The sequence below is a fragment of the Bombina bombina genome, chromosome 3 (genome assembly GCF_027579735.1).
Source record: "Bombina bombina isolate aBomBom1 chromosome 3, aBomBom1.pri, whole genome shotgun sequence".
Taxonomy (NCBI): Eukaryota; Metazoa; Chordata; class Amphibia; order Anura; family Bombinatoridae; genus Bombina; species Bombina bombina.
This window is the reverse complement of record NC_069501.1, coordinates 41814894-41827390: the sequence shown is the minus strand read 5'-3', so window position 1 is coordinate 41827390 and position 12497 is coordinate 41814894. Positions and strand designations below refer to the sequence as shown.

At 40.9% G+C, this 12497-nt stretch overlaps 1 protein-coding gene across 1 annotated transcript in view; it reads right to left on the bottom strand.

Moving 5' to 3' along the window:
* STXBP5L (syntaxin binding protein 5L) overlaps positions 1-12497 on the bottom strand; it is a 1275950-nt gene that overhangs the window by 412642 nt on the left and 850811 nt on the right. The window contains exon 14 of the mRNA XM_053705139.1: positions 10510-10550. Coding sequence (XP_053561114.1) covers positions 10510-10550 — 41 coding nt within the window. The remainder of the gene's footprint in view (positions 1-10509; positions 10551-12497) is intronic.

Genomic DNA, 12497 nt, shown 5'->3' with positions numbered 1-12497 from the left:
CTCTGGAACTAAAACAGGTTCACAGTCATCCAGAGTCGCTAAAACCTCCTTAAGCAATAAGCAGAGGTGTTCAAGCTTAAATTTAAACGCTGTCATTTCAGAGTCAGACTGAAGCAACGCCTTCCCTGAATCTGAAATGTCACCCACAGATAGAAGCTCTCCTGCCTCGGCTTCTGAGTATTGTGAGGGTATATCAGACACAGGTATTAAAGCGTCAGAAAACTCTGTATTTGTTCTAACCCCAGAGCTGTCTCGCTTTCCTTGTAACCCTGGCAGTTTGGACAATACCTCTGAGATCATAACTGCCGCCATGTCCTGTAAGGTAAAAGAATTAGACGCGCTAGATGTACTTGGCATCACTTGAGCGGGAGTTATAGGTTCTGAAACATGGGGAGAGCTAGATGGCATAATCTCCCTTCTTTCAGTCAGAGAATCCCCTGGAGATAAATCTTTAAGCGCCATAATATGGTCTTTATAATTTATAGAAATTTCAGTACATTTGGTACACATTCTAAGAGGGGTTTCCACAATGGCTTCCAAACATATTGAACAAGGAGTTTCCTCTATGTCAAACATGTTTAACAGACTAGTAATGAGACAAGCAAGCTTGGAAAACACTTTAATAAATGTGAAACAGCAATTAAATAAAAACGTTACTGTGCCTTTAAGAGAAAAAAAATAGCACTTAAACTGCAAAACAGTGTAAAAATATAGTGGACTGGATACACCTTACAAGAGAAACATTATTTTTTTTAAAAACGGGAGATAGGGAGAAAGGTATCCCTGGCTTCTCCCATTCCTGTGAAATAATCTCCGTTGCACGGTCTGGAACAGGCAACACTCCTGGGTGAATATGCTGGCAAATGAGAAAGTCCACCACCCAATTGTTTACTCATGGGATGTGAATATAAGGCAATCTTATTAATCTGGACACTTTGTTTATCACCAGGGAACTGTTAGTTCCTCCTTGATGATTTATGTAAGACACTGCTGTGACATTGTCTGACTGAAAGCAAATGAAGAATTTCTGTCTAAGGTTGGAGCAACTCTGTAGAGCCCTGAAGATTATGTGAAGTTCCAGGATGTTGATCCAAGGAAACCAAACTTCCTGCCTTTTTAGAGAACCCCAGACTGCCCTCCAACCCTTTAAGCTGGCATCTGGCATGATCACAGTACAAATTGACTGAAGAAAGGAGGTCCCTTTTGTGGCGACATAGCTTACATATTCCCTTTGTGGTCGCCAAAATGTGTTTTTTTTTTAAATATAATACTAAATATATTTTTAATTCAAGAAAAAACACTAAACCATTACAACTAAGTTAAGTGAAATAAACACTAAGGGGCCGAATTATCAATGTCTGGCGGACATGATATGCTGTAGCGTATCATGTCCGCCAGACATTACTGAATGCAAACAGCATAAGCTGTCGGCATTTAGCATTGCAGAAGCAGTTCTAGTGAACTGTTTGTGCAATGCCGCCCCCTGCAGATTTGCGGTCAATCCGCCGCTTGCAGAGGGTGTCAATAAACCTGATCGTATCTGATCGTGTTGATTGCTGTCCGCTGCTCAGAGGCGGTGGATCAGTTAAGGAGCAGTGGTCTTAATACCGCTGCTTCTAAACTGCTGTGAAGGATCTCACGGAATCAGCTACATTTGGGCCAATATGGAGCATGTTAAGTCGGCCCCTATAAATGGTCTTCATTATTTCCAAATAAATTTTTTAAGAACATATATATATATTCAAAGGTGTATCAGGGGGAAGAGATATTAAAATCAGCTATGTGAATATTCCAGGGATAAATCTGTAAGCTATTTCACCACATTTTGGACAAGGGATTGTAAGATGGCAGGTCTTCAAAACGGGAGACAGCCACCATAAACTCTACAACCTCAATGAAATGGGTTATAGAAGGATGAGGAGTATGGGGAGGTTGAGCACATGCCTGTTGTAGTTTAAACCTGCATTGTTCTGTCAGAGTTTATAATCAACCCAAGGAAGGACACAAGAGTAAGGTCCCTCAGAACCTTGGTGTGGTAAGACCAAATTGAAGCTCCAAACCTAGTAAAGCCTGTATAGGGTAAAGTTCTGCAAATTGACATGGTCCTTGTGAATGAGAATATACAATTACCCATCCTTTAAGTCAATGGTATACATTTATTGACCAGCAGTCACTTAAGAAAAAATAATGTGAATAGTCTCCATCTTGAAAACTAGCTCATTGATTCAGCACTTTGAGATCTAGGATAGGCTGAAAAGTACACTTCTTTGTTTGGTACTTTGAAGAGGTTTGAGTAGGATCCATGGTTAAGTTTTGTGGCACTCAAGCAATCACTCCAACTGTTTCCAAATCCGCCACACAAGGAATCTACCTCGTTTGGATCAAATCAAATGCTTATTTGGTACTCATCCAGGCTTCCCAAAACAGATACATTCAGCCCCCGATCAGAAACGTGTCTGGAAAGGGGACTAAAACTCCATTGACTATAGCAATAATTATATATAATTCTGACAAAAAAACAGAATTTATGCTTACCTGATAAATTACTTTCTCTTGCGGTGTATCCAGTCCACGGATTCATCCTTTACTTGTGGGATATTCTCATTCCCTACAGGAAGCGGCAAAGAGAGCACACAGCAGAGCTGTCCATATAGCTCCCCCTCTAGCTCCACCCCCCAGTCATTCGGCCAAAGGTTAGGAAGAAAAAGGAGAAACCATAGGGTGCAGTGGTGACTGTAGTTTAAACAAAAATTTTTTACCTGACTTAAATGCCAGGGCGGGCCGTGGACTGGATACACCGCAAGAGAAAGTAATTTATCAGGTAAGCATAAATTCTGTTTTCTCTTGCAAGGTGTATCCAGTCCACGGATTCATCCTTTACTTGTGGGATACCAATACCAAAGCTTTAGGACACGGATGAAGGGAGGGAACAAGACAGGTACCTTAAACGGAAGGCACCACTGCTTGCAAAACCTTTCTCCCAAAAATAAATTCTAACACCACATTCACTTTACCCTCCCGAGAGAGACCCTAGTGCTTAGAGCCGGCAAAGAGAATGACTGGGGGTGGAGCTAGAGGGGGAGCTATATGGACAGCTCTGCTGTGTGCTCTCTTTGTCGTTTCCTGTAGGGAATGAGAATATCCCACAAGTAAAGGATGAATCCGTGGACTGAATACACATTGCAAGAAAAAAGGATTTTACCCTGAAAGGGAAGCAATAATAGTCAGCTTTAGAAACCATGTCTGCAGACCAATTTTAAGCCATAAGGCTTGTCTTGCCAGAATAGCAATAGCAGAGCTCTTTACATTTATGAATATCATTTCCACTGCTGCATTACAAATAGAGCTGTTAGTTGTCCTAAAGATTTTCAAGCGCTCCTGGATCTTCTTCAAGAATGGAAGAACTAAGGGTCTATATGGTTTGTTCCATTTCTTAGTCACTAGTTCAGCTCAAAATGTGGTTTCTCAGGTGTGGGAGAATCATCTGCCTCCAAAGTATTTAACATGTCTCATAATAATAAATCAATAAGTTGTAGCCTGTAATTGAAGGACACATCCTTTACCACCTTTTCAAAGAATGTCCTGATTCTCTAAAAACTCGGAAGAGGAATCATCAGATTTAAATGTACCATGCTTTCTTGTAGGGTATTTTGACAGGTCGCTTACAAGGGTTTTCCCGGAGGAGCTAAAAATCTGCAAAGGATCACCTGCTGCAACATGCATGCATCTGTGGAAGGTATGACAGCCATCAGTTCACTAATAGAAGAGTGAATATATTCTTGAATTTTGAAGACAGTTCAGTAGAACATACTGGAGTACAGTTTTCGTGAGCTACAGACCGCTGAACACTCTGACTCAAAGGCAGCAAAGCAAAACCATATCTATGATTAGACATAAGTCGCACAGCTGATAAGGACACACAGAAATATCCTTACAAAGATAAGTAGGAGGAGGGAGTAATCAGTAGATCTGCCTTTAAGCTGATGGTCTAGAGACCTCAGCTGCACCTATTTGCTCCATCATAGTAGTTTAAGGTAATAGGAAAGAACAATAAGGATAAAGATGCTATAATATCTAGCACTCACTATCTTATAAATTAAGTGGCACTGTTAATGTGTCATTAAGTATTGAGAATTTGGATTGTGATCAGCCGAACAGAACTGCCACGTGTAGTATAGTATAGGGCCATTTTCATCAAACAAACCATGAAAAAGTGCTCCCTGTAATAAAAAATATTGTGACAGTGTAGTTAAGGGCTTATCTGCTGCTGTTAACATGAACATAATTAACAAATGATAGATTGTGTTCAACCATAAAGTCATATAATTTGAAAAGGAAAGTAGAAGAAATTCTCAATGTGTAATGGCTAACTTTAGTTACATACATTAAAATTACAGTCTAAGATTCTATATAAGTGGATGGGATATAGTTACCCATGAACAATAGTTTTCATAATACTCTGATAGAAGTATCATGAATAGACAAATACTAGAAAACTTTTTTTAAAACAGGGCTAGTGAAAAGCAAACCATGTACTGTAGATTATTGTAGATTAAAAAAACATAATTTATGCTTACCTGATAAATTTATTTCTCTTGTAGTGTATCCAGTCCACGGATCATCCATTACTTGTGGGATATTCTCCTTCCCAACAGGAAGTTGCAAGAGGATCACCCACAGCAGAGCTGCTATATAGCTCCTCCCCTCAATGCCATATCCAGTAATTCAACCGAAACCAGACGAGAAAGGAGAAACCATAGGGTGCAGTGGTGACTGTAGTTTAATAAAAATTTAGACCTGCCTTAAAAGGACAGGGCGGGCCGTGGACTGGATACACTACAAGAGAAATAAATTTATCAGGTAAGCATAAATTATGTTTTCTCTTGTTAAGTGTATCCAGTCCACGGATCATCCATTACTTGTGGGATACCAATACCAAAGTTAAAGTACACGGATGATGGGAGGGACAAGGCAGGAACTTAAATGGAAGGAACCACTCCCTGTAGAACCTTTCTCCCAAAAACAGCCTCCGAAGAAGCAAAAGTGTCAAATTTGTAAAATTTTGAAAAGGTGTGAAGCGAAGACCAAGTCGTAGCCTTGCAAATCTGTTCAACAGAGGCCTCATTTTTAAAGGCCCAGGTGGAAGCCACAGCTCTAGTAGAATGAGCTGTAATCCTTTCAGGGGGCTGCTGTCCAGCAGTCTCATAGGCTAAGCGTATTATGCTCCGAAGCCAAAAGGAGAGAGAGGTCCAGAGTAAACGACAAACAGGGCAGATGTTTGACGAAAATCTTTAGTAGCCTGTACGTAAAACTTCAAGGCACGGACTACGTCCAGATTATGCAAAAGACATTCCTTCTTTGAAGAAGGATTAGGACACAATGATGGAACAACAATCTCTTGATTGATATTCCTGTTAGAAACCACCTTAGGTAAAAACCCAGGCTTGGTACGCAGAACTACCTTGTCTGAATGAAAAATCAGATAAGGAGAATCACAATGTAAGGCAGATAACTCAGAGACTCTTCGAGCCGAGGAAATAGCCATCAAAAACAGAACTTTCCAAGATAAAAGTTTAATATCAATGGAATGAAGGGGTTCAAACGGAACTCCCTGAAGGACTTTAAGAACCAAGTTTAAGCTCCACGGGGGAGCAACAGTTTTAAACACAGGCTTAATCCTAACCAAAGCCTGACAAAATGCCTGGACGTCTGGAACTTCTGCCAGACGCTTGTGCAAAAGAATAGACAGAGCAGAGATCTGTCCTTTTAAAGAACTAGCTGATAAGCCTTTGTCCAAACCCTCTTGGAGAAAGGACAATATCCTAGGAATCCTAACCTTACTCCATGAGTAACTCGTGGATTCACAGCAATAAAGATATTTACGCCATATCTTATGGTAGATTTTCCTGGTGACAGGCTTCCGAGCCTGTATTAAGGTATCAATGACTGACTCGGAGAAGCCACGCCTTGATAGAATCAAGCGTTCAATCTCCATGCAGTCAGTCTCAGAGAAAGTAGATTTGGATGACTGAAAGGACCTTGTATTAGAAGGTCCTGCCTCAGAGGCAGAGTCCATGGTGGAAGAGATGACATGTCCACTAGGTCTGCATACCAGGTCCTGCGTGGCCACGCAGGCGCTATCAGAATCACCAATGCTCTCTCCTGTTTGATTTTGGCAATCAGTCGAGGGAGCAGAGGAAACAGTGGAAACACATAGGCCAGGTTGAAGAACCAAGGAGCTGCTAGAGCATCTATCAGCGTTGCTCCCGGGTCCCTGGACCTGGATCCGTAACAAGGAAGCTTGGCGTTCTGGCGAGACGCCATGAGATCCAGTTCTGGTTTGCCCCAACAATGGACCAGTTGAGCAAACACCTCTGGATGGAGTTCCCACTCCCCCGGATGAAAAGTCTGACGACTTAGAAAATCCGCCTCCCAGTTCTCTACGCCTGGGATGTGGATCGCTGACAGGTGGCAAGAGTGAGACTCTGCCCAGCAAATTATCTTTGAGGCTTCTAACATCGCTAGGGAACTCCTGGTTCCCCCTTGATGGTTGATGTAAACCACAGTCGTGATGTTGTCCGACTGAAATCTGATGAACCTCAGTGTTGCTAACTGAGGCCAAGCTAGAAGAGCATTGAATATTGCCCTTAACTCCAGAATATTTATTGGGAAGAGTTTCTCCTCCTGAGTCCACGATCCCTGAGCCTTCAGGGAGTTCCAGACTGCGCCCCAACCTAGAAGGCTGGCATCTGTTGTTACAATCGTCCAATCTGGCCTGCGAAAGGTCATACCCTTGGACAGATGGACCCGAGAAAGCCACCAGAGAAGAGAATCTCTGGTCTCTTGATCCAGATTTAGTAGAGGGGACAAATCTGAGTAATCCCTATTCCACTGATTTAGCATGCATAATTGCAGCGGTCTGAGATGCAGGCGCGCAAATGGCACCATGTCCATTGCCGCTACCATTAAGCCGATTACTTCCATGCACTGAGCCACTGACGGGCGTGGAATGGAATGAAGGACATGGCAAGCATTTAGAAGTTTTGATAACCTGGACTCCGTCAGGTAAATTTTCATCTCTACAGAATCTATAAGAGTCCCTAGGAAGGAGACTCTTGTGAGTGGTGATAGAGAACTCTTTTCCACGTTCACTTTCCACCCATGCGACCTCAGAAATGCCAGAACTATCTCTGTATGAGACTTGGCAATTTGAAAGCTTGACGCCTGTATCAGGATGTCGTCTAGATTTCGGAGCCACCGCTATGCCTCGCGGTCTTAGAACCGCCAGAAGTGAGCCCAGAACCTTTGTAAAAATTCTCGGGGCAGTGGCCAAACCGAAGGGAAGAGCTACAAATTGGTAATGCCTGTCTAGAAAGGCAAACCTTAGGAACCGATGATGATCTTTGTGAATCGGTATGTGAAGGTAGGCATCCTTTAAGTCCACTGTGGTCATGTACTGACCCTCTTGGATCATGGGTAGGATGGTCAGAATAGTTTCCATTTTGAATGATGGAACTCTGAGGAATTTGTTTAAGATCTTTAGATCCAAGATTGGTCTGAAGGTTCCCTCTTTCTTGGGAACCACAAACAGATTTGAATAAAATCCCTGTCCTTGTTCCGTCCACGGAACTGGATGGATCACTCCCATTACTAGGAGGTCTTGCACACAGCTTAGGAGTGCCTCTTTCTTTATCTGGTTTGCTGATAACCTTGAAAGATGAAATCTGCCTTGTGGAGGAGAAGCTTTGAAGTCCAGAAGATATCCCTGAGATATGATCTCCAACGCCCAGGGATCCTGAACATCTCTTGCTCACGCCTGGGCGAAGAGAGAAAGTCTGCCCCCCACTAGATCCGTTTCCGGATAGGGGGCCGTTCCTTCATGCTGTCTTGGGGGCAGCAGCAGGCTTTCTGGCCTGCTTGCCCTTGTTCCAGGACTGGTTAGGTTTCCAGGCCTGTCTGGAATGAGCAACAGTTCCCTCTTGTTTTGAAGCGGAGGAAGTTGATGCTGCTGCTGCCTTGAAATTTCGAAAGGCACGAAAATTAGACTGTTTGGCCTTTGATTTGGCCCTGTCCTGAGGAAGGGTATGACCCTTGCCTCCAGTAATGTCAGCAATAATTTCCTTCAAGCCAGGCCCGAATAAGGTCTGCCCCTTGAAAGGAATGTTGAGTAATTTAGACTTTGAAGTCACGTCAGCTGACCAGGATTTAAGCCATAGCGCCCTACGCGCCTGGATGGCGAATCCGGAATTCTTAGCCGTTAGTTTACTCAAATGAACAATGGCATCAGAAACAAATGAGTTAGCTAGCTTAAGCGTTCTAAGCTTGTCAATAATTTCATTCAATGGAGCTGTCTGGATGGCCTCTTCCAGGGCCTCAAACCAGAATGCCGCCGCAGCAGTGACAGGCGCAATGCATGCAAGGTGCTGTAAAATAAAACCTTGTTGAATAAACATTTTCTTAAGGTAACCCTCCAATTTTTTATCCATGATCTGAAAAAGCACAACTGTCCTTAACCGGGATAGTGGTACGCTTTGCTAAAGTAGAAACTGCTCCCTCCACCTTAGGGACCGTCTGTTATAAGTCCCGTGTAGTGGCGTCTATTGGAAACATTTTTCTAAATATAGGAGGTGGGGAAAAGGGCACACCGGGTCTATCCCACTCCTTGCTAATAATTTCTGTAAGCCTTTTAGGTATAGGAAAAACGTCAGTACACACCGGCACCGCATAGTATCTATCCAGTCTACACAATTTCTCTGGAATTGCAACTGTGTTACAGTCATTCAGAGCAGCTAATACCTCCCCAAGCAATACACGGAGGTTCTCAAGCTTAAATTTAAAATTAGAAATCTCTGAATCAGGTTTCCCCGAGTCAGAGATGTCACCCACAGACTGAAGCTCTCCGTCCTCATGTTCTGCATACTGTGACGCAGTATAAGACATGGCTCTAACAGCATTTGCGAGCTCTGTATCTCTCCTAACCCCAGAGCTATCGCGCTTGCCTCTTAATTCAGGCAATCTAGATAATACCTCTGACAGGGTATTATTCATGATTGCAGCCATGTCCTGCAAGGTAATCGCTATGGGCGTCCCTGATGTAATTGGCGCCATATTAGCGTGCGTCCCCTGACACGTGGGGAGAGTTAGTCAGCATAACTTCCCCCTCGACAGAACCCTCTGGTGATAATTCTTTTATAGATAAAGACTGATCTTTACTGTTTAAGGTGAAATCAATACATTTAGTACACATTCTCCTATGGGGCTCCACCATGGCTTTCAAACATAATGAACAAGTAGGTTCCTCTGTGTCAGACATGTTTAAACAGACTAGCAATGAGACTAGCAAGCTTGGAAAACACTTTAAAACAAGTTTACAAGCAATATAAAAAACGTTACTGCGCCTTTAAGGAACACAAATTTTCCCAAATTTTGAAATAACAATGAAAAAATGCAGTTACACTAACAAAATTTTTACAGTGTATGTAATAAGTTAGCAGAGCATTGCACCCACTTGCAAATGGATGATTAACCCCATAATACCAAAAACGGAATAACAAATGACGAAAACGTTTTTTAAACAGTCACAACAACTGCCACAGCTCTACTGTGGCTTTTTACCTCCCTCAATACGACTTTTGAAGCCTTTTGAGCCCTTCAGAGAAGTCCTGGATCATGCAGGAAGAAGCTGGATGTCTGTGTCTGTAATTTTTGCTGTGCAAAAAAACGCTAAAATAGGCCCCTCCCACTCATATTACAACAGTGGGAAGCCTCAGGGAACTGTTTCTAGGCAAAATTCAAGCCAGCCATGTGGAAAAAACTAGGCCAGAATAAGTTTTATCACCAAACATATGTAAAAAACGATTAAACATGCCAGCAAACGTTTTAAAATACACTTTTATAAGAGTGTGTATCTCTATTAATAAGCGTGATACCAGTCGCTATCACTGCATTTAAGGCTTTACTTACATTACTTCGGTATCAGCAGCATTTTATAGCAAATTCCATCCCTAGAAAAATATTTTAACTGCACATACCTTATTACAGGAAAACCTGCACGCTATTCCCCCTCTGAAGTTACCTCACTCCTCAGAATATGTGAGAACAGCAAAGGATCTTAGTTACTTCTGCTAAGATCATAGAAAACGCAGGCAGATTCTTCTTCTAAATGCTGCCTGAGATAAACAGTACACTCCGGTACCATTTAAAAATAACAAACTTTTGATTGAAGAAATAAACTAAGTATAAAACACCACAGTCCTCTTACGACCTCCATCTTAGTTGAGAGTTGCAAGAGAATGACTGGATATGGCAGTGAGGGGAGGAGCTATATAGCAGCTCTGCTGTGGGTGATCCTCTTGCAACTTCCTGTTGGGAAGGAGAATATCCCACAAGTAATGGATGATCCGTGGACTGGATACACTTAACAAGAGAAATATAATATACTCTGGTTATTAATGAGTTTGTCTTTGACAGTATATAATAAAAACAAATAGTGTATATTATTAAACTTACAAGCAGAGCCATCCCAAAACTTGACAGTGCCATCAGCATGCCTGGAAACATAAATCAAAGGTTAGTATTTACAGTACACTTAAACCTGTAATAATAGAAAGAAAGAAAAAAACTTGCAAATAAACATTAACAATCCAGGTTAAAAATTAAAATTTACAAATATGTATAAGGTTTATATAATACCAAAATGAAAACAACTTTCTGATTTTTTAGCATGAAGCTTAAAGGGACATTAAACCCAAATGTTTTCTTTCACGATTCAGATAAAGAATACAATTTTAAACAACATTCCAATTTACTTCTATTATATAATTTGCTTCATTTGTTAGATAGCCTTTGTTTAAGAAATAGCAATGCACATGGGTGAGCCAATCACACGAGGCATCTATATGCAGCATCCAATCAGCAGCTTCTGAGCCTATCTAGATATGCTTTTCAGCAAAGGATATCAAGAAAATGAAGCAAATTAGATAATAGAAGTACATTAGAAAGTTATTTAAAATTGCATGCTCTTTCTAAATCATGAAAGAAAAAATTTGGGTTTAATGTCCCTTTAATTACAGTCCCTTTAATTACAGATGAGCAATATTTCTGATATATCAACAATAAGTAACATAATAATCCATCCAAAGTACACTTACTATTTGAATCTCACTCCAATCATTTCAAAATCCAGTTATATACATTTAACTTTTCAAATGCTATGAGGATGCTGTGCAAGAGATTTATTTTGTCTCCCTCTAAATCTGAAAAAGGAACTTTTAAGCCTGGGAACCATTTGCATTGTCATGGAGCCATAGATTATACCAATGTGGCACTTACAGCAACTGAAGAAAAGGAGGTGCAAACTGTTTCACTCTATTAATGTACAGGTTTGCAATCATTCCATCTATATTAGAAATAAGGGACATTAAACACTTTGAGATAGTAATATAAAATGATAAATTGCATATATATATATACAGTATATAAAACTGCCTTATACTTTCATTATTTATTTTGTCCCATTTTCCTGTAATTCCACTCTGAAATTGTCAGCTTTTCAGTTGCTGCTAGAAATGGAAATGCAGAACACTGTTATATTCCACAGTCATTCGGCTAGATTACGAGTTTTGCGTTAGGCTTAAAAAGCAGCGTTAGCCGGTCTTAATGCTGCTTTTTAACGCCCGCTGGTATTACGAGTCTTAAAGGTACAGGCTCACCGCTCGCTTTTTTGGCCAGACTTGGAAATACTGCAAATCCACTTACGTAAATTGCGTATCCTCTTTTTTTCAATGGGACTTGCATAACGCCGGTATTACGAGTCTGCCAAAAAGTGAGCGTTAGACCCTCTTCTGTCAAGACTGGTAACGCATTCTAAAGTCAGTAGTTAAGATTTTCACACTACAAGGCCATAGCATAAAACTCTTAACTAAAGTGCTAAAAAGTACACTAACACCCATAAACTACCTATTAACCCCTAAACCGAGCCCCCCTCCCACATCGCAAACACTAAAATAAATTTTTAACCCCTAATCTGCCGAACCGGACATCCCCGCCACTATAATAAATATATTAACCCCTAAACCGCCGCACTCCCGCCTCACAAACATTAGTTAAATATTATTAACCCCTAATCTGCCGTCCCTAACATCGCTAACACCTACCTACATTTATTAACCCCTAATCTGCCGTCCCCAACGTCGCCACCACTATACTAAAGTTATTAACCCCTAAATCAAGTCTAACCCTAACCCCCCCTAACTTAAATATAATTAAAAGAAATCTCACTAAAAATTACTATCATTAACTAAATTATTTCTATTTAAAACTAAATACTTACCTATAAAATAAACCCTAAACTAGCTACAATATAACTAATAGTTACATTGTATCTAGCTTAGGGTTTATTTTTATTTTACAGGCAAGTTTGTATTTATTTTAACTAGGTAGAATAGTTATTAGTTATTAACTATTTAATAACTACCTAGCTAAAATAAATACAAATT